This window comes from Dasypus novemcinctus, chromosome 17 (genome assembly GCF_030445035.2).
Source record: "Dasypus novemcinctus isolate mDasNov1 chromosome 17, mDasNov1.1.hap2, whole genome shotgun sequence".
NCBI classification, from domain to species: Eukaryota; Metazoa; Chordata; class Mammalia; order Cingulata; family Dasypodidae; genus Dasypus; species Dasypus novemcinctus.
Window position 1 is genome coordinate 17,743,106 of NC_080689.1, and position 23,274 is coordinate 17,766,379.

The 23,274-nt window shown below is 50.2% G+C and overlaps 1 protein-coding gene across 2 annotated transcripts in view; it reads left to right on the plus strand.

Moving 5' to 3' along the window:
* The window catches only part of LOC101427514 (calpain-13-like), a 51,591-nt gene that overhangs the window by 16,033 nt on the left and 12,284 nt on the right, over positions 1 to 23,274 (plus strand). For both annotated transcript variants that reach the window (XM_004451071.2, XM_004451072.2), the window contains exons 3-8: positions 4,000 to 4,078; positions 6,283 to 6,401; positions 10,319 to 10,467; positions 14,934 to 15,108; positions 15,965 to 16,039; positions 20,436 to 20,521. In XM_004451071.2, coding sequence (XP_004451128.2) covers positions 4,000 to 4,078; positions 6,283 to 6,401; positions 10,319 to 10,467; positions 14,934 to 15,108; positions 15,965 to 16,039; positions 20,436 to 20,521 — 683 coding nt within the window. The remainder of the gene's footprint in view (positions 1 to 3,999; positions 4,079 to 6,282; positions 6,402 to 10,318; positions 10,468 to 14,933; positions 15,109 to 15,964; positions 16,040 to 20,435; positions 20,522 to 23,274) is intronic.

Consider the following 23,274-nt stretch of genomic DNA (forward strand, 5'->3'; position numbering starts at 1 on the left):
TGCTCTGAACACCAGGCTCTGCTGCCTTGCCCAAGGTCTCCTCAGAAACCAGTGTTGTGTTCTAGGCCACTGTTCGTTCTGGGCAATACTTTAAGAACAATAGGCTCACTCCCTCATCTGGGTTACCAAGGATGCGCCTCTCTCTAAAGAGGGCCTCTCTGTGATGCTGAAGCCTTCTTTCTTTTTTTTAGGTGGAAAAAAATGGGGATAAAAATGGTACCTTGAGCTCATGAGATTATTTTAATAAATAAATGGGTGCAGTACTTAGAGCAGTGTCTTGCCCATTGTCAGCAGGTACTGAATGCTAGCAGTTACCCTGATGACTCATTTGGGAGGAATATTAAGGGTGGAAGGTCCGGGCTCTGTGCCTTGGGAATCTCAGGCTTCCGCAGCCCAGTCCCCTCAGTGTCAGCTCTAGCCAATTTCAGCTAAAACTTTCAGGGAAAACATGTTGGTCAGAGGAAACTACCTGTGGGGCAGAGCAATGCTGTAAGAACTATGAAAGTGCCTTTCTTTCAGGTTCTGATTTCTATCACTACTTCCAGAAAGATGCATCCTAATCTGGAGCTTGCTAGGTGCCTGTCCAGAGGTGTGATCAGAGATTCTGAAATTGTTTATTGGCTCAGGCAGCACCTGTGGGTGCGTAGGCCATCACCACTTCCTGGACTTTTATAGACAGCTCCATACTACTTGCAATTGCTAGACCCCATCACGGACATTATTCTCTCTTCAGTTTACATCCAGGCTTGCTGGGTTCAATAGCAACCCCAGGATACTGGACTTATCACTCAAAGTGTGGTGTCGACATGTTTCATGAGCCACAGTGTTCTCTCATGTGCTTCTTCTCTCTCTCTCCCCCTATTCCTTCCCTCCTCTTGTCCTCCCTCCCTCAGCAATTAACCCAATCCACCAAACTTTGGGCAGAGTAGACGCCCCTTCAGTTCCCTTTTTTCTTTTTTTTTCCCCTCCCACCTTGCGGCTTCCTTGCTCTCTTCTCTCTGTGTCCATTCGCTGCATGCTCTTCTGTGTTTTTGCTTGTCTCCCTTTCTTGTTCTTGTTGTGTCACCTTGCTGAGTCAGCTCTCCGCAGCATGCGGGCTAGCTTGCCTTCACAAGGAGGTCCCGGGACGTGAACCCAGGGCCTCCCATATGATAGATGGGAGCCCAAATGATTGAGCCAGAACCACTTCCCTTCAGTTCCTTTTTAGGGAATACTCACCCCCACCCCACTGGGTTCCTCAACAACCTGTGACTAGGCCCTGAGTCAATGCCCCTGAGAGACCCCAGCTCCTTGTCAGCCTTCACGCTGGCTGCACCCCCACTATCTGCAGGAGGCAACACTGAGCCATCCCCTTCCTGAGGAGCGACTCTGTGATAGTTTCCTGAACTATATTTGTACTGAGGGTGGCTTCCTTTCAGGAGGCTTTTTACTTCATGGATGATAATAAATCCCATTTATCAAGTGTGTACATGTGCTAAATCCTGAGGCTGCCTCTGGCTGACCTTCTAATTCAAAGTAGTGGGAGGTGGGACCCAGCAGTTTCCAGGTCTGCAAAGCCCACAGGTGATCCTGAGTCACAACTGGGTGAAGACTCTGCCTGATTTAGATGCTCAGCCTCAATCTGACCTTGAGTCTTATCACAACAACTCCACCACTGCCTCTCATGGCCAACTGCCCGGGTAACTGGTGGCCTGTCCAGAGCCAGAACATTTCTTTCCATCTTCCCTGCCCTCGTTAGTTATTTTCTTTGTGGGCCTTGTCTCAGAAGTGCATCTGGCAGACTGAAACGCTGCTGAGTATAATTTCCCTCTCTTTCTACTTTTACCCTTTTGGGATTGTCCAGCGCCCCTCTAAAAGCCCAGAGTAGAGAAGAAACAGGCAGCATTCTGTGAAAAGAAAATATTCTTAGAGCACAGGAGACAGAAGTGCTGGTGTTTCTTTTGTTCCCAACTTGATGGAAACCATTCCAGTGTCTCCTCATAAACTCGATGTTGATTATTGATTTGAGATTTGAAATAATTAACATTTAATAGTCATCACATTAGAGTATATTTCTGTTCCTAATTAGCTAAAAGTTTTATTTTTAATTTTAATTTTTATTATTTTGGTAAATCAGAAAAGGTTGTTGTGTCTTTATCAAATGCCTTTACAGCTATAATGAAATGCTATAATCCTTTCTCCTTTGGCCCAGTTAAGTGCTATTTTATATTATCAGTTGTCACTTATATGAAACCATCCTTGCATTCTGCCTTTTTCTTTTGGAAAGAGATAATGACAGTAGATTAGTCTTACATTGTTGATTCACCTGCTGCATTTTTTATTTAGAATGTTATTATCTTTTCTGAAGTGAAATCAATTGTAATATATGTGTGCATCTTTGTGTGTGTTTACTTTCTCTCAGGTTAGGCTTGAAGATTATGCTGGATTCTTTAAATAAATGGTGGCAGGAATCTTCTTTTAAAAACACTGAAACTGTAAATAGCACAGGAGTTGTCTCTTCTCCGAAAGTTTGAGGGAACTTGGCAGGAAAATCATGTATACCTAGGAGCCTTTAAGGATGTGGAAAAGGTATTCTTTGAGAATTTGGAAATACTTTTCCAAGGTTATTGGGCTTTTCAGATTATTTATGTTCTTGAGTCATTTTATGCCATATTAATTTTTCTCAGAAAATCATCAACATTTTTTATTGATTAGCATAGAATTATACATCACGTTTTCATATTGCCAATGCCCTATTTTTATTTCTAATTTTGCTTATTTGGGCTTCCTTACTGTATTTGCCAAAGGTTGGAGCTACACACACTCAAACCCAAACTGAACAACTTATTTGCTTTATCAATCCTATTGCTTTTCCATTTTGTTTTATAGGTCTAATTGTTTTCCGTGTCATTCTAACTCATATTTTTGTGAGGCTAGTTTTATGTTTTTCTTTCTAATATCAAAGAGAGGACGGCTTAATTCACATGTTCTTAGTCTACCTTGCTTAATAAGGAATGCATTTGAAACTATGGATTTGTCTATGAGTATGGCCTTTGTAATTTTGCACATTTTACAGAAGAAGGAAATCAATATTTACTGAACATGTACTCTGTTGATGCTGTGCTATTTCACATCCTTCCTCACTAGGAAAATGGAAGGAATTTGATTCTCCCAACCATCTTTCCTTTGATGTCATTGTTCTGTTTTACATATGAGGAAACCGAGGCTCAGTGAGAGAAAGGACTTGCACGAGGTCCCGCAGGTGGCGTGGTCAGAGCAGGATTCCACACCACGTCTGTCTGAACTGGCTCAGGGCACACTCCACCCTCCTCTGCGGAGCCCTGGTGGTCAAGCCAGCAGGACAACAGCAAAGAGCTGTGGCTGTGGGGCAAGAATCTGAGCAAAGTTGTTTTTGGCCCCCTCCCTCAAAGAAAAAACAAACCCCGACGCCCTCCACCCTCTTCTTTAATCCCAGAGAGTGCTGATCTGGAGCTTCCCCTCTCAGTGGGCCCTTTTCAGACCTTAGTTCCTTCTCCAGCAGTAGGAAGGGACCACCAGCCACCACTGGAGCTCTCCCAGGAGCTTTCAACCAGGAATGCGCCCCCTGCAGGGCCCTGCTCGCCACAGCGCCAGCCCCTCGGGGCCTTCTTCCCAGCCTGCTTGTGCAGGGAGAGACCCCACGTCCAGCCTAGCCTTGGCCAGACCCTGCCGGGTGGGTCAGTTCTTCATAAACGCAGCAGCAAACACTCATTGGGGTCTGGGTATTTGCAGAATGCACAGCTTTGCCCATCAGTCTGCTTAGGCGTTTATTGCCTGACTTGCCAGCTACCAATTTACCCATTTGGCACCTGCCTTCTCCCACTAGCAGTAAAATCTGAAGAGTGAGGGAAGCTGAGGTTTCAAGCCCTGTTTAATAATTAACCTCTCTGCCTCAAAAGACAAAATGAATGGTACCTGGGATCATACAAGGACAAGAGGTACAGTAAAAGATGCTCATGGCCTTTCTTTCTCTTTCCTAAGGATAAGGAGTTATCGAATGGATTCCCTCACTTTATCCTGGAAGGTGCAAGCAGATTTGACATCCAACAGGGAGGAGCAGGTGAGAACTCCACAGCTTGCCTTCCAGCCCCGGATCAGGGCAGGCGCCCAAAGTCAGGCTGGGGTGGGGGACGGGACCCCCGACTCACATGGTTCTGCTTCAGCTGAGGAGATGTGCAGGGCGAGGCCTCCTCCTGCCCAGGCTGCTCACTGGCCCTGCTGGGGGGCAGGGGCAGGAGGTGGAGGGGAATTTAGGGAGCAATTGTGTTGAAGAAATGGGGAAAGGGCCCCAGGGTTCAGTCTAAGCACTGGGCAGGGGGAGCCCCAGCTGCTGGGAGATGGGGAAGGAAAGGAGCATGGAAAGGGGAGTAGACATGAGTTTCTGCAGTGGCTGTGCTGGACTCTGGGCACGTGTCCCCGTACTCCTGGGCTCTTGGCTATATCTCATCTGACACACGTGGAAACTAAGAATGTTCATGTCCTCTGACTGCTGTAACCAGGACACACCCTGGGTGGCTCAAAAAATTAGGAATGGCTTGTCCCGAGGTCTGGAGGCCAGAGGTCTAAAGTCGAGGTGTCCGGCGGGCCGTGCTGCTTTTAAGGCTTGAGGGGTGGGGTCTGCCTTCCCCTCCAGTTTCCTGTAGCAGCCTCAGCCACAGGTGACCATCTTCTCCCCTTGTTCTCTCTCCCTGTGCCCAAATTTCCCTCTTCACAGAAGGACGCCAGTCATGTGGGATTTAGGGCTCACCCGAATCCAGTGGGACCTCATTTAACTCAACTAATTATGACTACAAAGACCTGTTTCCAAATAAAGTCACATCCACATGCCCTGGGGTTAGGACTTGAACAAATCTTTTTGGGAAACATAACTCAGCTGTAACACTCAGGGTCCAAGAGATGAAATAGTTGACTTAGTGCCATAAAATCAGGAAGTGATAGAGCAGGATTAGAACCCAGGGCTGACCACCCAAGCCCAGCCCACCAGGCAGCCAGAGCAGCAGCATGTCTGGCATGAAATGGCACCCCAGTAATTGTGCTGAAGGTGGAGGAGGGCGGACTCAGGGAAAGGGGAGGAGCAGACTCAAAAGGGCCCCTCAGGACACCACGGAGGGAAACTATAGGCCATGCACCCTGCATCCTTTAGTGGGGGAGGAGAGAAGCAGCCCTGTGCCCGTAGGAGAGGCCCTAGGAGTGGTAGAGCAAATTGAGAAAACTCAAATCTGTTTTCTGTAATTCTCAAGAGCACCTCAACTCAGAGGAATTGCATCCATCATCCACGTGGAATCTAATCCCCCTCTTGATCTAGAGGTGCAGAGGATATCATCCCAGGGTCCACAGGATGGAGAAATAAAATATGGACTAGAGAGGACTTACTGATATTCTACTATAAAACTATTGTGACAAGTAATAGAAGAAATTTTAGCATTGAGATGGAGAAAGTGGCCATGGGAGTTGCTGAGGGCAGGGAGAGGAAAGAAGAGATGTGATGTGGGGACATTTCTGGGATGTTGAGTTGTCCTTAATGATATGGCAGGGTCAGATGCTGGACTTTATATATCCTGCCATAACCCACTGAATGTACTGGGGGAGAGTGTGAACTACAGGGTAAACTATTATCTGTGTAGTGCAGCAGTGCCCCAAAATGTATTCACCGAGTGCGATGAGTGTGCCACAATGATGAGGAAGGCTGCTGGTATGGGAGGAGAGGGGTGGGGGGTGGGGGTATACAGGAACCTCTTATATTATTTAGTGTAACATTTTTTTTGTGATATATATATCTTCAAATATATATAATTTACAAAAATGATGTGGTGGAGGTGGGGAGTGGGTTATACGGGAACCTCTTATGTTTTCTGTTTTTTTTTTGTTTTTTAATGTAACATTCCTTGTGATCTATTAACTTTAATTAAAAAAAAAAACCATTAAAAAAAAAAGAGCACCTCTGCTACCTGTGCCAGCACCAAAATTAGCTGTCACCTGAGCAATGGGCACGTCTGGCAAAAATGAGAAACCAGAGGTCTGCCCACCAATCCTCAGAGGCTGGGGCCTCTGACCCTCCTCCCATGCTGTCTCCCTCCACCTCTCCCGGCCCTTCCCCAGCTGGCTCAGAACTGGCCTGGCCCAGGAAATCCTTCCCCCAGTTCTCCTCCCTCAGGTGGGGGGACAAAGCAGGATTCAGAAAGGGGTGCGTGGCCACTGGGGCAGGACCTGTGACACGGTGACCTTTGGAGGGATCACAGGCCGCTCACGGCCCCTTCCCTCCAGGAGACTGCTGGGTGCTGGCTGCGCTGGGCTCCTTGACCCAGAACCCGAGGTGTCTGGAGAGGATCATGCCCAAGGACCAAAGCTTTTCACGCAACTACGCTGGGATTTTCCATTTCCAGGTACGTGGGCCTCTGGGAGCTCCTACGGGCTTCTCAGGGGCAGCGGGAGGCAAGTGCTTTCATCCCAAGGGGCCTGGCAGCCGAGCTGGAGGCACCTGGTGTTACTCGGCCACCGCCAAAAAAGCCAAAGGGTTTAGGTGGGCTTATGGTCCAGTAGTTAAATGTTTTAAGGTGATCAGAAGACCTGGCAGAGCAATTAGAAAAAGAAAGAAGAATTGTATAGAGGGCCTGTGACTGTGGCTGAGCATCGTCTCCTCTGTTTCTGCACCAGGCCATGCGCTTTTGGTTTCAGGAGCTCTGTAGTAGCCCCAGCATCTGGTAGGCTGAGTTTTCCTTCATTAGTCTTATTCCTTTGTCAAATATATCTTGCTAATTCCTGTGTATTTAATCTTCCCTGAGAATTTTTAAATCATTTTTTGTACTGTTAAAAAAAAAGCCACTTTGATGTGGAGTGGAGCACCATTCAGTGTGTATATTAATTTGGGAAAATTATATTTTTGTTATTGCAATTATTCCTTTCCAGAAACATGGTTTATTTTTCCATTTATCAAGAACTAGCTTTGTGTCCTTCAAGAAAATGTTATAGTTATATTTTTCATATTGGTAAATGTATTCTCAAATATTTTAGTTTTGTGAAATTTTGCAAAATTTTGAAAGCCATTGTGAGTGAGATTCTTTTCTTCATTTCCAATTACATATTGCTGGAAAAGAGAAAAACTATTCTTTCTTACATATTAAACTTATAACTAACCTCTGTAACAGATTTTTTTATTCATTTAATTGATTTTTCAATTGAGTCTTTGGGTTTCTGGCTACCTAATAATCTGCAAATGAAGATCATTTTGTCTTTCTTCTTTTAATGTTTATAGAACTTATTTTTTCTTTTTCCCTTACTGCATCAGTTAGAATCTTAACAGCACTTTTTACTAATCGTAGTGAAAGCAAAATCCTGCCTTCTGCTGATTTATGTACTGTACATTCCTAGTTTGCTGTCCTTTTACTACACTGCGGGGTAAAATTTTATAAAAATTTTTATTAAAATTTTTGCATCTAAATCATAAGTGAAATTTGTTTCTCATCTTTTAATGTTATTTATCTCGTGGTTGAGTTAGGCTAGTTTTCAAAATGAACTAATAGAGCCTTGGTGTGAAATAATTTGAAAAATGGCTGCTAATCCTTGGTGACCTTTTCTTTGAATGATAGTCATTAAGTAAATCATCTGGGCCTGTGTCCTTTTAAATGTGATTTCCTTAACTTTTCCAATTTATTCAAGCTATTACTTTGGTTGGCACTCATTTCTTTGGGTTGAAATGTATATTTTATTTTTTTATCAGAAAAATCAACTCTTCTTTATTTCCAAATTTATTGTCATACAGATGCTCATCTGGCAATTGATTTCATCTTTTCCATATCTACAGTCAATCTACATTTTGTTTTCCCTTTCTTTCTTAATCCAGCTTGGCAGAGGGGTTATCTGCTGTATTGGTTTTGGTAAGATTCACAACTTTTGATTTTTGTTATCCTTTCTATTCTTTTTCTTTTGTGGTTTTTGTCTCCTATATAATCGCAGTCTTATCTTTATCAATTTCCTTCTATTTTTCTTGCTTAATGTTCTAGTACTTTTTAAATTTTCTGAATCTGCACTCAACATTTGCAGTCTTTTTTTAAATAATAAAGCTTTAAAGACTTTAGATTTTCCTCTGAGATCATATCTATATATATACGTTGGATTTAGGATTCTTGGATCACATTCCTTTTTCTCAAACTCTGTAAACATTGGTCCATTATCTTGTAGCTTCCAACATAGGAGAAGAAAACTCCAGTGATGAACATTCAGATAATTCTATATCAACGTGTTCTTTCAAATTGCAAGTTTATAAGAGGCGTTCTCTCTCCTTGCAGTGTAGAAATTTCATTAAAATATGTCCAGATGTGTCCTTTAAAGAGGAATCCTGCATAAGTTCAGGGAGCCCTTCCAGTCTGAAGACTTGCTTCCTTTCTTTCTGGGGCATGTGTCCCTCATTTATTTCTGGTGACTTTTACCTTCCTCCTCTCCTCCCAGCAACCCAACTCTCACAGGTCAGGTCTCTGATGAGCCCCGGGTGATGCTGGAGCTGCCGGTCCAGGGACCACACAAGGAGGGAAATGGGTGGCCCAGGACTTTCCTCCAAGTGTGGGTGGAGATAAGAGGTCAGGGCGTCCCCATCCCAGGCAGGGCACCTCCTGCCCTTGTGGGTTGTGAAGAAGGTCACACAGCTCCCGAGCAGCAGCAGTGGTGGCCTCTGTGCAGCCTCTTCCCATCTCCGTCCCCGTGAGCGTGGACACTACTCTCTGGAAGGTCCCAGATGCTCTGTCCACAGCACTTCCTGTTTATCCTGGCCAGACATTGGGTGGACGCAAACCAGTGCCAGCGTACTGCTTGCAGCGTGCAGACACTATCCAGATGCCCGCCCTCCTCACCTGGACAGGGGACCAAAACATGGGGGACGGTGGCCATCTCATCCTCTCTGGGAATCTCCTTCTGTTCTGTTCCCTATGAATAGGGAGCACAAAGTTTAGGGGGCATTGCTGGGAATGGGGCCTGGGTGAGCCTTCCAAGGCCCCCAGCAGAGGAGCCCACTGAAGGCTGTACATACTGTCTCCATGACCTGAGTGGCAGGTGCCATCCTAAAGGCTGCAGAAAAACAGTTCTTGCTCTCAGAGCTGAGCTCCTGCTTTCACCATCTCATCAGATCCCAAGGTGAGCACAAGGAGGCAGGTTATCCTTCTGCCACACCTGACAGGTGAGGAGCAGAGCCCGGCCATCCTGCTGTTCTCATCTGGCCCAGGCTGCCTGCCCCGCCTGTCACTCATGTTTGGGGTCTGCCTCCTAACAACAGCCTTGCAGCCTCTCAGCCTCAGGGGTCAAAGTCCGGCTCCCCCCCTGCCACTCCCTGCAGTCCACACACAGGGGCACGGCTGTGCCAGCACCAAGCAGGGCACTGGCTTGTTAATGACCATGAGAACATCTTCTTTGCTTTGTCTCCTCGGACATGTCCGTTCAATCTCTTGTCTGCTCTGAGGGTGTCCCCACTTGAGTCCCACAGCCCACCATCTGGGACCCTGGCTGAGGAAAGGGCCATGTGGACAGCGCTGTCGCTGTGAGCAGGTGACAGATCACATCCACCCACTTTACTCTGAGCCCATCTGTGGGAGGTGCCTTGTCATCGAGGCCTGAGGCCTGAACCCTGCTACTACCAGCACGGGGACACCAGGAGGGACATGCCAGCAGGCTGCCTTCTCCATGGAGGGTCCTTAAGTGGCCCTGTCCTGGGTATACCATTTAGAGTTGGATGCTAAGAATTCAACCAGTCTGATTTGGAGAGGAACACCTGGTTCCTTTGCGCTCTTCTCAGCAGCACCAGCCAGTTTCCCTTCTGTCGTCTGATGGCAGGGCCAGCAAGGTGGGAGGAGAGGAGAGGGTACACGGCCAGAACCCAGGGTGTCCCCAGCCAGCTGGGTCCTTCTGCCCCCAGCCTTCACTCATGCTGGCCGCTGTGTCAGCCTGCCTTCCCTCTCTCCTTGCTGTTAGTTCAAATCCTCCTCCTCCCTCCAGCCCCAGCCCAGGCTAGGCTCTCCTCCACCCAGCAACACCATTTGGTATTTAGTACATGCTCCCTCCTGCCGTTTTGTGTACAAGATGAACCTGGAGAGACTCGGGACAAATTTCCATGGTGGTGTCTGGGAAGATCACAAAGGAATCAAGACTTGTCAAACCACAACACAGGTAGTAGCAAAATCGAACTAGAACCTCCGAATACTGCTGATTTTTCTTTGACTCCCTTGATCTGGGACTCATTGTCCCACATGCCAGTGGGGTTGCTGCAGGACCCGCTCTTGCCCCACTTTACTAAGGCATGTGCTCATCTCTCTTCCAGTTCTGGCAGTGCGGCCGGTGGGTGGACGTGGTGGTGGACGACCGCCTGCCTCTTAAGCCCAAGAATGGTGGCCTGGAGCCCGTCTTTGTGCATCCTCACAGACACACCCAGGAGTTCTGGCCCTGCCTGCTGGAGAAAGCCTATGCCAAGTAAGGATGGACCCGCCCCTCTGTCCCGGCTGGCCCTGCCCCCCTCAGCAGCCTGGGGGCTTCCAGCAGTTCTGGGGAACACAAGCAATGGCTCTCAAGCACCGGGCCCTTTGCATTTGGGCTGGGCATCCTCAGGAGCAATCACTGTGTGCTTGGTTCAACCTTGAGAACATCAGCAGGTCCAGAGGCACAGAGCAGGAGTGGGCAGGGCAGGGGCAGCAGAGCTATGCTCTAATGATGACACCATTGCAAGGATGGGGATGAGGGTGCAAATGAAATATCATGATCAAAGTCTGACAAGAGAGCAAACAATCCTGACTTTCTGATTCACAGAAAACCAAGCCAAGGCTTCATGGAGGAGGTGACCTTTGAGTGAGTCCTTGAATGATGGGTAGAATTTCAGCAAGGGCAGAGTGGATATGGGGGAGCATCCCCAACTGTGGGAATGGTTCAAGCAAAGGCCTCGGGGTGGACAGTCCAAGCTGGGGCCAAGCAGTGGGGGCTGGCATGGCTGCTGTGAGATTGCATGTATGTGGGCACAGGGGAAGGATTTGCTCAAAATTATCTGCTGACAGCACCATGATTTAGGGACTGCCTTTGGTTTTGATAAGCTCAGATTTTATAAACACCCAGTTCACAGGTTTTACTTAGATCATCTGGTTGCTTTTATCCAGCAGACACTTATTGAGCACTTAAACGTACACCAGGCACTGCACTTGGCAGGGGACAGGGGCTCTCAGACTGGCCGATGTGGGCGTGTGCAGGGGTACGTGTGCAGGGGTACGTGTGCCCACTGTGTGCCTGTGTGTGGACACGGCGCTGTCCTTTAGGCCCACACAGGCTGTAAAGGGAAGCCCAGATCCTCACAATCAGAGAAAGGCAAATAAAAAGGGCAATGACACATCCCTTACTCCTATCAGAGTGTCAGCACTAGAAAGCTGGGCAAAGCCAGGCATTGTCAGGATGTGGGACCCAGGGGTCCTGACCCGTGCCGTGCTGTTCAGGAAGGATGAGAGCCAGTGCAGTGATGTAGGGACTCACCCGCTGCAAGGACACTCCTGGGGTCAATCCAAAGACGTCCTCCCCCGGGGCCCTGGGGGGCACGTCTGAAGATGATCATTTCAGCTTGAGGCAGGGGCATGGAGGGTGCATCCGTGGGGTGGGCAGGTAGGAAGTGGGGGTGCCCTCTGCGGAGAACTCACAGCAGTCAGCATGCACACATGATGCTGTGGGGTAGGTTGCTGAGCGAAAGGAGCAAAAACGCTGAAAACTAACTCTCAAGATTGGTTACATTGGTGGAAACTCCATGTACTGCAATGTGCATTTTACAAGAACACATGCAAACAGAAAAGGGCCCCCGTTCGACACCCTGAAGCGGTTGGCTGTGGATGCAGGGGAAAGGCCATGGGGATAGAGGGAAATAAATACATAGATAAATTTAATAAAGGGAATGGGGAGAAAATCATAAACAGCACCTTGTAATGATGATATTGCAGGAAGCGGGAAAAGGTGCACGTAGGAAACGAGCACATGGAATCAGGTCAAAATCCAAGAGTGGGAAGCCAGACCTCAGCGAGAGGGAAGCTGGAGAAGGTGTTTTCTCTTTTCTTTTCTTTTTTTTTTCCTTGTCCCTGCTGAGGCTGGGCTGTCCTCTGTGTGTCAGTTTTTCTGTGTGGCCGTTGGCTTTGCCCCTGCCCCCAGGTAGCCTGGCCTGGCCTGCATCTCTCTCTGAGTCCCCTCACTTCAGAACTCTGGCTTCCTCTTCCCCTCATCATGCCACCTCACCCTCCAGCTGCTCTCCACACACGCCTCCACCCTGAGCTTCTGCTGCCTTCAGCCCCATCCTCTACTCATCATCTGATTCAAATTCCAGTTCCTGATCACACTTTCTGGCTCTGACATAGCCCCCTCATTGGCCAGTAGACGGGCATGTCCCAAAAATGAGGTGAATGAAGCAGAGGGATGAGGCAAGGCCCACTCAGAATTCCTGGTTGGATGACAGAGGAACGAGTGTGGCCATCACAGTTCTCTTCTTTCCTTTCTATTGCCTGTCAGCAAAGGGGGCTAAGAAACTTCAGCATGTGAGCCCTGGTTTGGAAAGCAGACAGGTAGCTTCTTGGCACAACAGGCAGCTGCTGCAGGGCAGCTTAGTGGGTGTTAAAGATAAACAGAGAGAGGCTGTGGAGTACACTGAGTGGGACCGCTGACCACGTGTGGCCCTGAGTCCTCCCAGGTGTGCCTGTGGCTCTGTGAGCACCGCAGAGTGGCGTGAGATCCCACACATCAGACAGGTCGGTGGGCTCTGCCCAGCGCCTGGACGGCAGGAAGGAGCCCCACAGCTGCAGCTCGGGAGGCTCTGGAAGCCCTGGGGGACGCCAGGGAGGGCCTCGGCATGGCGCCAGGAAGGGGCTGCTGGCGTGAGCGGGAGGGCGCCCTGGCGGCCTCTGCAGTGGGTTCCTGTGAACTCCCGGTACCCTCAGCAAAGCCCTTTTAATTTAGGACAGGGATGCCCGGCGTCCCCTTCTCTGAGCACAGGGTGAAGAGGTCACCTGAGATTTTAAAAACGGGGTTTGGAGATTGAATCATGGTGTCCCCCACAAAAGGTGTGTTCAGTTCCAAATGTCTGCTCCTGTGGGTGTGAAGCCATTGGGAAACAGGACTTTGAAGAAGGTGCTTGTTGAGGGCCCAATCGGGGTGAGGGTGGGCCTTCATCCAATATGGGTGAAGTCCTTATACACAGAGGAAAGTGGACAAGAAGAAAAGCCACAGGAGCAGCCAGAAGCTGGAGGTCAATGAACCTGGAGGAGAAAGGAGAAGCTGCTGTGTGCACTGCCATGTGACAGACAGTCGAGGCCAAAGGATTGGCAGCAGCCTGTCCCCAAAGCCATAGTCTTCTGGGAGCAAGACCGCCTTGCTGACACCTCAATTTTGACTTCTCTTTGCCTCCAAACTATGAGGCAATATATTCCCTTGTTTAAGCCATGCCCTTGTATGGTATTGTTTTAGTGGCTGAGAAACTAAAACATGAGCTTGTGGAAAATCAAGCGAGTCAAGTATTCAGGCCCACGTGGACATAACTGTGCTCGAAGGCGGGCTTTGCGGTTGACTAAGGAAGGCTCCAGGGATGAGGGTCGAGTGCCAGCCACAACCCTCATTCAGACTCGGGGAGCCCCAGGAGGACAAGTCTTAGAACCAGCTCCACGTCCACGCTGAGGTAGACCAGTCACCTGGTGGTTTCTGTGGAATTGCCGCTTGGCTTTTGCCAAAAAAAAAAAAAAAAGACTTTCTAAGCCAGCTATGGCTTAAAAAGATCTTTTTAAGGATCACGTGTCCTGGTGGCACAGGGCTGTTGTGCAGGGGCAGGCAAGTTTGGAGAGGTGGGACAGGATTGACTTCAAACTGCTGCATCTAAGAATGACAAGAGCGAGTACTCACCCCGCTGCGATGAGACAGACCCGTTCTTAAGTGCATCCCAAGCATGAGCTCCTAACCGGCCGAATGGCCCAGGGAGACAGGTACCACTAAGTCCCTGTTTCACAGAGGAGGAAAGGAAGCCCAGAAAAACTCATTTTCCTGCCGAGGATTGAGAGTCATGAGAGGGGAGCCAAAGGGTGCACCGTGCAGATTGGCTCTTGACTCTGGGGTCTGTCTGCCTCCCAGCTGGTGACAAGGGGAGAATCAGAGGAAGGGGAGGTGGGGCAGGAAGACCAGGCCTTTCTCAGGGTTAGCACAGAGGCAGAAGCTCCAGGGGAGGGTAGGCAAGAGGGGGCTTTGGAGAACAGGAGTGAGGGTTTTAAGTGGTTTGCACCTAGGGTTTCCTTATGTAAGACTCTTCTTTACCTAAGTTACCTTCCCTAACATCCACATAGCTGCCTGGTGATTTGGGGGTAAGTGGATGAATTCTGGGCATTGAGCACGTTCTAAATCCTGGAGCGAGCTTTGCAGAGAGTGAGAACAGAGACTGGTGAGGCCTCAGCCTGGCAGTTGGAGGCTGAATGGGGTCTTGCTCATCTTTGATCATTCAAGGCCTGGCATGAGGTGAGTGTTTAAAACTATTGTTAGACTGAGAAGCAATTATAAAACCATCATAATAATGTCTAATATTAATCAGGGGCTTTCATGGGCCAGGCACCACCCTAGGAGGTAAAGTAAGCCATGCAAGATCAAGTAGCCACATGGTAAGGTTGAGATTCCACCCCAGCCTCTGGACATAGCCACTACCCAGCACTGCCACTGCCACTGCCACTGCCACTCGTGGGGCTGTTCAGGTCGGGAGACAGGGCAGGGGAGGGGGTGAGACAGCATCAGTCCCCTGAACTGGTAACATCTAATGAGAATCTCCACCCATGTCAGTAGTCAGGCCATCTTCTACCTGGGAAATATACAGAGACACAGGCCTCGTCCTTCCAGAAGATTCTCTAAAAGCACCCTAGGAGCTAATCCGAATCCCCCGCCACTCCCTCCAGACTGCATGGATCCTACTCCCACCTGCATTTCGGCTACATCTCTGATGCTCTGGTGGACCTCACGGGAGGCGTGGTCACCCACGTGGAACAGAACACATACCCTTCCAACCTGGTGATGGTGATCAAAATGGCAGCCAGCGCAGGCTCCCTGATGGCGTGTGGCTCTCGGCCGGGGGTGAGTGTTAAGGCCCTGCCCAGGAGAAGACAAGGAATGGCCTGGCCCTCAGACAGGCTTGGCCAGTTGCCTGTCTTGCAATTGAGGCTTAAGGCATAGAGGCCAAGACCGAGCAGTCAGAAGAGGACCTGGGCTCAGCGAGACATAGTGAAATGCCTGGGACCTCAAGTGAGAGGCAGAGCAGGGGTTCAGATGTCACCATCTGACTCCAGCATGACCAGGTCTTTACCTTCTGGCTGGAGAAGGCAGCTGCGGCTCCCACTGTGGGTCATTCCCCTGCCCTTACCTTAAGTTAACAACGAGCCCTCCAGGTCCTCTGATTCTCACTGGCTCTAATTGCAACACCCAAGGGGCAGCAGTGTCACGTTTCAGAAAACTTGGGTGTTCTTCCAAATTGTTTGAGACTGGCTCCTTATCCAAGGGAACATTTCCTTTCCTCACTAAACCCATGGACTTTGAGTCCCACCTCCCTAATGTAAAATGACCTAGGAAACAGATGCACTTTAAACCCCAATTTCTCACAGCACTGTGAGAGTTGGGCATTGGTGGCTCCTGCCGAAAACCCAACAAACGCACTTCTTGCTGTGTCTCAGTGATGACAAGTGGTAAGGAGCAAGCAGCCCAGATCGACCAGTAATGGGGGTTTCCTCAGGCATGACATATCTGGCCTCAACCTCCCAGTTGGCCACCAAGCTCTGGCTCTCTAGAAGAGTTTCAGGGACATGGGCCATTCCAAAGTGAGCCAGTGGGACAAATTTCATCCAGACCCCAGTCAGCTCCTAATTGACCTGTATTATTCCTTGTCCCTGAAGAACATGCAGAAGTTCAATGCTTGGTCTGCTTTTCTCCTTTGAAGCAAACAGATGGGGACCAGGAGCTGGAGAATGGACTGGTGTCTCGCCACGCCTACACAGTGACTGGAGCTGAGCAGGTAAGGTCCCTGGGTCTGGCCGTCTCTCCCGTGATCTGACCAGGAGTTCTTGACCACTAAGCGGGACCGAATCAAATGCCTCCAGAAGCCTACAAAGCCGAAGCGAGCACTTGTCACCCGTCCCCCACCTTGGTTTCCGTATCCTTCTTCCCCAGGCACCCACCAAAGAGCTTGCTCAAATGGGATGGAAAGAGTGAGCTAGACTGAGGGATTACCTGAAAAGGAGGGCAAAATGAGCAGTCTTTTGACTCAGGGTGAAGTTTCACCCTGAAGGGATTTATTCTTTAGGTCCAAACTAAACCCCTGTAACTGTGACACTCCAAGGTATAGAGGCTTCCCCAGATAAAGTTCATTTCCCGCTCATGTCGGCAGGTGATGCAGGGCTGCTGGTGGCTCTGCCATCCTCCACCTGGGGCTTTCCTACGACAGCTGCTCTAGGTGCCCTCAAGCCCAGCAGGAAAAGGGAAGAAATCAGGGGAGCACTGTGCATCCCAGAGAAGGTCAGATCACTTCCTCTCACACTCCATGATTAAGAACATAGTCACAGGGCCACTGAGGCACAAGGGAGGCTGGAAATATACTGCCGAGTGGGGCCCCCATGTGCCCAGTGGAACACTAGTCCTCGGAAAAGGGGGAGGACAGCTACTGGAGGAAAGACAGTGATCTTCCCCCTTGAGGCGAAAACTGACCTGGGGAGGACAGAAAGGCAGGTAATTACTGCCTGCCATCTATTTGGTGTGGGAAACACTGCTAGAGTCCTCGCTCCTCCATTCATAAGTGAAGAAGGGGGGCCTGGAGAGGCAGGGTCTTCCTCGGGGTACACAGCAGCTCAGTGCCTTGGCTGGGCCTGGACACACGTCTCCTCAGCTCCCATCTGCTTCTCGTGTAGCTATGCCATGACAGCACTTCCCGGTCCTGGGATGATTTCCCACAAATGCTCCGTCTCCACTTTCCCACAATGCTTGAGGCCTAATAACACCTTCTAAGCGCTGAGAGACAGGTTCCACACTCCAGGGTACTAGTTTCACGGGTATTTCTGGGCCAAGGATTGGAGTGTCAGGCTCCATTTCTGTCAAACGTTCTCTCTCGCTGACTCATACTTGTCCTCTCTCTACCAAGCATCCCTCCTGTCCCTTGACCCAAGGCCAACTGCACCATTATTTTGTGTTTTGAGTGAGTGTCCCAATCCACAGTGGGGACAATATCTCCTGTCTCCTGCCTTCCTTTTTAAGGCAGACAGCAGCAAAATGTTTCCTCTGCACAGGACATGGGTTACATTAGTCACCTAATAAATGTTTGTTGGGTCAGGGGGTGAGCACACTTGCATGAGGGAATGAATGGGTGTCCCTTGACCTATTAAGACACCATCACAGATGCTCATCAATGAAGACATGTGAAATCTCTAAAGACCTTTCCCGTGAGCAAGAAAGAGGTTTTCCAGAGAAACCCATGCCAGGGCGGTCCCCACTCCCTGGCTCTGAATTGTGCTGTGTCCACTCTGCCCACCCCACCAAGCCCTTCCCTGGATTCTCAGTGGGGACAGCCAGTGCGGCCATATCTGGACATGCTGCTCCTCACAGCTCTCCTGACCTAGATGTGGACAAACCTCTCTTATGTGTCCACTCTGATCGGTTGGCAAGGCTGCAGCATTGCTGTGTTGACAAGACTCTGAGGGCCATTGCATCTGGATTTGGGGAAAAGAGAGCTGTGCTCAGTTAGCAATATCTGTGCTGTGCATGGAATGAGGGAGCCGAGGGACCTGCGCTGTGGATCTGCCAGGCCTGGACAAGACCTTCTGGTATGTGGAGGGTTCGACGGCCTTTTTTCTCCTGTGAATGCAGGGAGAAGGGACTTCTACGGTGATCCCAAATGCCAGGAGGTGCCCAGCATAATATTCTGTAGCCTCTGACTTCACCCAGCTTGTGTTCTAAGGAGCACTAGCCTGGCAAGATCCTGTGTCTGAACAGGTTTGCAGATATATTTTGGAAGTTCTCTTCTAGGAGAGTCACAATGCACAATTATCTTTTAAAGGCTCTGAGGAAACCTTTATTAAATATACAAGTGCAACTTGGCTTTAATCTCACATTGGCCACAGAAGCAATTTTCTAGGACTCGGTGTTAATGGTATATAGAGCAAGCATTCGAGGAAATACATCTGAAGAAATTCTGTTCTAGGGCAGATCACCTGCGCCTCCTCTTGCTGAAAGGTATCCTTTCTAAGAAAGCCGACCTGGGTCTTAGATACAGTCCATATGTAGGGCAGTGAAGCACATGTGCCACTGATTCTTGGATGTGGCTGTGACCTTGGTTTCAAATGTAACCCCTCAGTTTGGAAAACTTGGGAACTGAACTTGGGAAAGTGAAGTAATTTTCTCAAGGCCACAAAACAAGTAGCAGAATTCTGAGCCTAGTTTCTGTCAGTTGACAATGTGCATGCTCTTAATTGTGGATTTGGGTGCATTGAAGAGCCCAACCCATTCTAGGATGAGGCTGTGACCTTGGCCTTAATGTAACTCATGTGATTACCAGTGGGGCATACAGCACAGTCATATGAGAGCCAAAGAGCTGGACCTCGATGAAGATTCTTCCTCCAGAGAGAAGAGGTTAAAACTCTGAGCCACAAGTGCTACGATGAAAGCAGTCCATAAATGTGTGTGTTTTTAACCTGCTCCTCCTCACTCCAGACAAGACACAGACAGGAAGAGAAATGCAATTGGCATTTTTTGCTATGCACCTAGCTCTGCTGTCAGTGCTCCCCGGGTGAGTGTTTCTTACATGCCTCACTTAGCCTTGCTGTCTGCTCCGTTGACTCAGGGCTGCTCATCTGGTACCCAAAGGAGCCACGGACCAACCCTTCAGCTCTGGGGTGTCTCATTAAGCAACTTGGGCCACTGGGAGCCCATTTCTCACATCCCTGCTCATGGTCCATCAGCTGTCGCTGTCATGAGCACCTGCAGGCAAGGCCTGGAGTGGGCTGGGGTGGGGAGGAGCCTGGGAAATCTGGGTTGGTGTCAGGAGCCTCCAGGCAGCGCTGAAAGCCAGAACACCTCCCACCGCAGCACTGCCACAGAGCTGCGGACGAGGAAAGCAGGGACAGAACTGCAGCAAGCCCACCTCTTCAGCCTCGTGTGCGCCACCCCATACGGCAGTGCCTGTTGGGTTATATTCAAGGCCAAGGTCATGGCCTCACCCTAGGATGGGCTGGGCCTCAGAGCACCGCGACCCTTTATCTGTGCCCAGTTCCAAAATTAAGAGCATGCACTTTGCCAGCTGACAGTGGGTGGGCTCCGATTTCTGCCTCTGATGCTTGTTGTGTGGCCTTGGGAAAGTTGCTTAGCCTCTCTGATGCTCAGTTTTCTCATGCTCAGTTTTCTCCCCAGCAAAGCAAGGATTGTGTAAAGATCTACCTCAGAGGATTGAATCCTGTTACAAACATAAAGCACTGAGCCAGTGCCTGGCTCTGAGCCCTGCCCCAGGGGTTTCTTCTCTGTGGGGTGAGCTCCCTTCAGGGCTTTCTGAGGAGTCATCAGACAAGGTCGGCTCTTCCCTCCCCCTCCCGGCCTCGGTCTAGGCAGACAGCCTCAGCCCTGATCAGTATCACGACAACAGCTCCCTCCAGCGGACTTGCATTCCTCTCACAGGCTGAGGGCTCCTAGTTCCGGGAACACAGGCTAGAGGGGTTGTTGTTCACCTTGGAACCATCCTGCCCTCTGACCCACGCAATGGTCAGGAACCAAAGTGCCGCCCACATAGCAGGGACTGAGTGAGGATGAGCTCCCAGGGAGGGAAGGAACACTCCGGGGTCAGGGTGTCCCTGCTTGTTCTGGGGCCTGGTGCAGAGCCAGGATGCACTGTGAGGGCTAGCCTCGGGTATCTGGACTCCAGGTGTGGATCTAGGTCAAATCAGCCTCATCCGCCTCCTGATCAGGACAGTGGTCGGGACTGCAGCACAGCCTGCCCCCCCATGTGGGTGGCGGGAAACAGGCAATGTCTGTGGAAGGGAGGTGCCGGCTGTGACAGGGCCTGGGGGAGGCTGGGGCCATGGAGAGCTCTGGCCTGCATCCCCGCAGCACCCCGCCATTTATCTGCTGTTAAATCTCACCTGGGTCCTAGGAGGCCAGGTGTCCTGAATGATGAAGTTGCACCTGCCCTGAGAGAAGCTGAGCAAAAAAGGGCCATTTTCTCCTCTTCTCATTTCAACCCCTCACCTCCTATAGTACGATATTGATTTTTTTTCCCCTCTAGATGTTTTTGTTTTTTTGTTTTTGGCTGCAGCCAAATAAGGTCAGAAGTTAAATTAGTCCTTGGGGGTCAAAAGCGCCCTAAGTCATATTCCTCCTTTCTGCTGGCTTTTGCTGGGAGCACTGACAGTTTCCTTTTTTTGTTATTCTTTCAGATCCAGTACAGGAGGGGCTGGGAAGACATTATCCGCCTCTGGAACCCCTGGGGCCACACGGAATGGAAAGGGCGCTGGAGTGACAGGTATGGCATCTGAAAATGTCTCCTGCATCCTCCACCGGAGGGCCCTGGGTTCAGGGGACCCCCCCCAGGGCTGCCCTGCCTGCTGGGGATCTCACTATGGGCTGGTCCAGGGCCTGCCTGAGGGGCTGGAGGTCCCTCTCACCCTCACACGATGCCATGCGCCAAGCCTCTTTTAGACACCTGCTGTGTAAACTCTACTAAGTGCACTGAGCCAGGCACTGAGGGGCCCACGCAGGTGACAGGGCCAGTGTCTGCCCTTCAGAAGGTCACAGTCTAGAACTGTGACCCCAGGAACCCAGAAAGAGTGAAAGGGGAGAAGCAGGGCAGGAGCCGATGGGGAGGACCCCCTGGCAGAGAGGGGGCTGGGAAGGAGCCTCCTCCCACAAAGGGCCTCCATGGCCCCTGCCCTGAGGATGTGGCACCAGGCTGGAAAAGGCCCCATTCCGGGGCCCTGGGCCATCATCTGGACGACCTTTAGCCTTGCTCCTCTGCCGTCGGGGCTCCCCCTGCACCTGCTCCCTGGACAGGGCCCTGCTCCCTTCAGGAACTAGGGGCTCCAAGCATCTCAGAAGCCCCTGGAGGCATGTCACAGAGGCCTGCTATCCCCAGGGAGCTGGGAGGGCATTTTCTAGCTGCCAGGTGGACAGAGGACAGACTCTGGTCCCCACCTCTTGCCCAGGGTGAATGGCCTGGAGATGGCAACCCTGAGAGGGATGGAGAGGCAGCGACTGCTACTGCTGATCCGAGCATCCAGCATGTCCCGTTGTCAGCATGGTCCTCAGAGGGCCTGTGTGGATGGGTGGAAAGTGATAGCCGCCCCAGCAGTGCCCGGGGACAGGGGCGGAGGTAGGGGAGACATGCTGGAAAGAAATGCAGTGCTTTCAGACAGACAGGAGGACAGGACCAAGCAGCAGGGAGAATCCTACAGTGAGGAGGGTGAGCTCTGCCAGGTGAGCACAGCCAGGACCCACAGACGCCCCAGCTGGGCTGTTGGGGGACAGCTTCTGACCCTCGGGGAGCCCCTGCTGCTGGTGTGTGTGTGCACAAGTGGGCACTTGGCAAGCGTGAGATGAATGCGTGATTGGGGCATGTTAGGAAAGGGAGGGAAGACGGAGGAGGGAGGAATTTCTACTTCATGGTTTCCCAGGGCAAAAGAGTATTCACAGCAGAGAACATATAAGGTACCAAGTGTCAGGATTGCCCAGATGCTTCTATCAACAACCAACCAAATCTAACAGATGGGCCACTTTGAGAAAGGCCCACAAATTATGGTGGGAAGGGGACTTAAGTTTTAACAGCTACTACGGTCTAGGTACATAACCTAGAATTTTATTTAATCCTCTTATCTTTTGAGGCAGGAATCACTACCATTGAAGCTTAGCATGATTAAGGTACTCATCCAAGGTGACCCAGCTAGTAAAGGTGGAGATCGAATTCCATTTTATTGCACTTACTCTCCAGGTTGACTGTTCACCCTCCTGCCAGGGGAAACCCTCTCTCTACCTTACCCCTGCCAGAGGGGCATGCAGCCCCCGGGGGTGTGGTGGTCTCCGTGCCAGAGGTGGCCGAGCCCACTGCTGCGAGCACCCGCCTAAGGCCTTCTTAGGGCTCCTCTCACCACACCCACGGGCTTTTTCTAGCCTGGACGGTCTTACCTTCTTCCACCTGACAGCCCCACATTAGAGCCACTCCCACAGCTGGCCCGGCCCCCACTGCTGAGCAGGGCTGACTTCTGACCATTTCACAGGCAGCGCCAGCTCCAGACCTCTCGCCAACCTCATCTCCCACTTTCAGGCTCTGCTTTCACTCGATTTTAAACCCTCAGCACTGGGTGCACCCTATTAACACCCCTCAGTTATGGGGCCTTGGCCAGTGACCATCTCCAGGTGACCACAGTGACTCGAAGGGAAGGAATTCTCCCCTGAAAAGAGCTAGAATTCTCAGGGATTTTGTCCCACGCCTGTTGCACACGGATCCCTCCAGAGCATCTGCTCCTTCCAGGAGTGAAAGGTTTTTTGAGCTGAGTGGTATTCAACCTAACCAGTCACTGCCAGGCTCGAGGGAAAATCAGTGGATAGTGGTGGGTTGTGAGGTGGGGTTGTCTATATAATGGCTATACAAAATGATTTACTAACATTGATTTATTTAACAAACATATGGATTGAACTTCTAGTATTGGAAACACTGTGGTAGATCCTGCAGATACAGCAACTAATTAATTGAGCAAAAAATTATTGCATGTCTCCTATGTGCCAAGGCATTGTGCTAATACCAGGAATGTTCTGGTGAGCAAGACTCATTGATCTCCTGGAACTTGGAGTCTAGGGAGGGATATCAACAAATAAATAAGCCATTGTAACCCAGTGGAAAGTGCTGAGGTGGGGTGGTTCAGGGTACTATAGGAGCTCAAACGAGGGGTTTCTACTCAGGTGGAGGGGTGGGTGGTAGGGGCACAAGAAGGATTCCCAGGGTAGTGCCTTTTAGAAGGAAAGATGAGTAAGAGTTTGCAGGTTTCAGGACCTAGAGGGGGAAGAGTTCCAGGGGAGGCGCATTACAGGGAAGGCTGAGTGGGCCAAGCAGGTGGTTGTAGGGAGAAATCAAAGAGCCATTGTTGCCAGAGTAGAACATTCAAGGGCGGGAGTGTGGGCAAATGGGAACGGGAGGGAGTCTGAACTTCATCCTGAGAGCAAAAGGGCACCATGGATGTGTTTTAGGCCAGGGGATGAAATAATCAGATTTTCATTTGAGAAAGA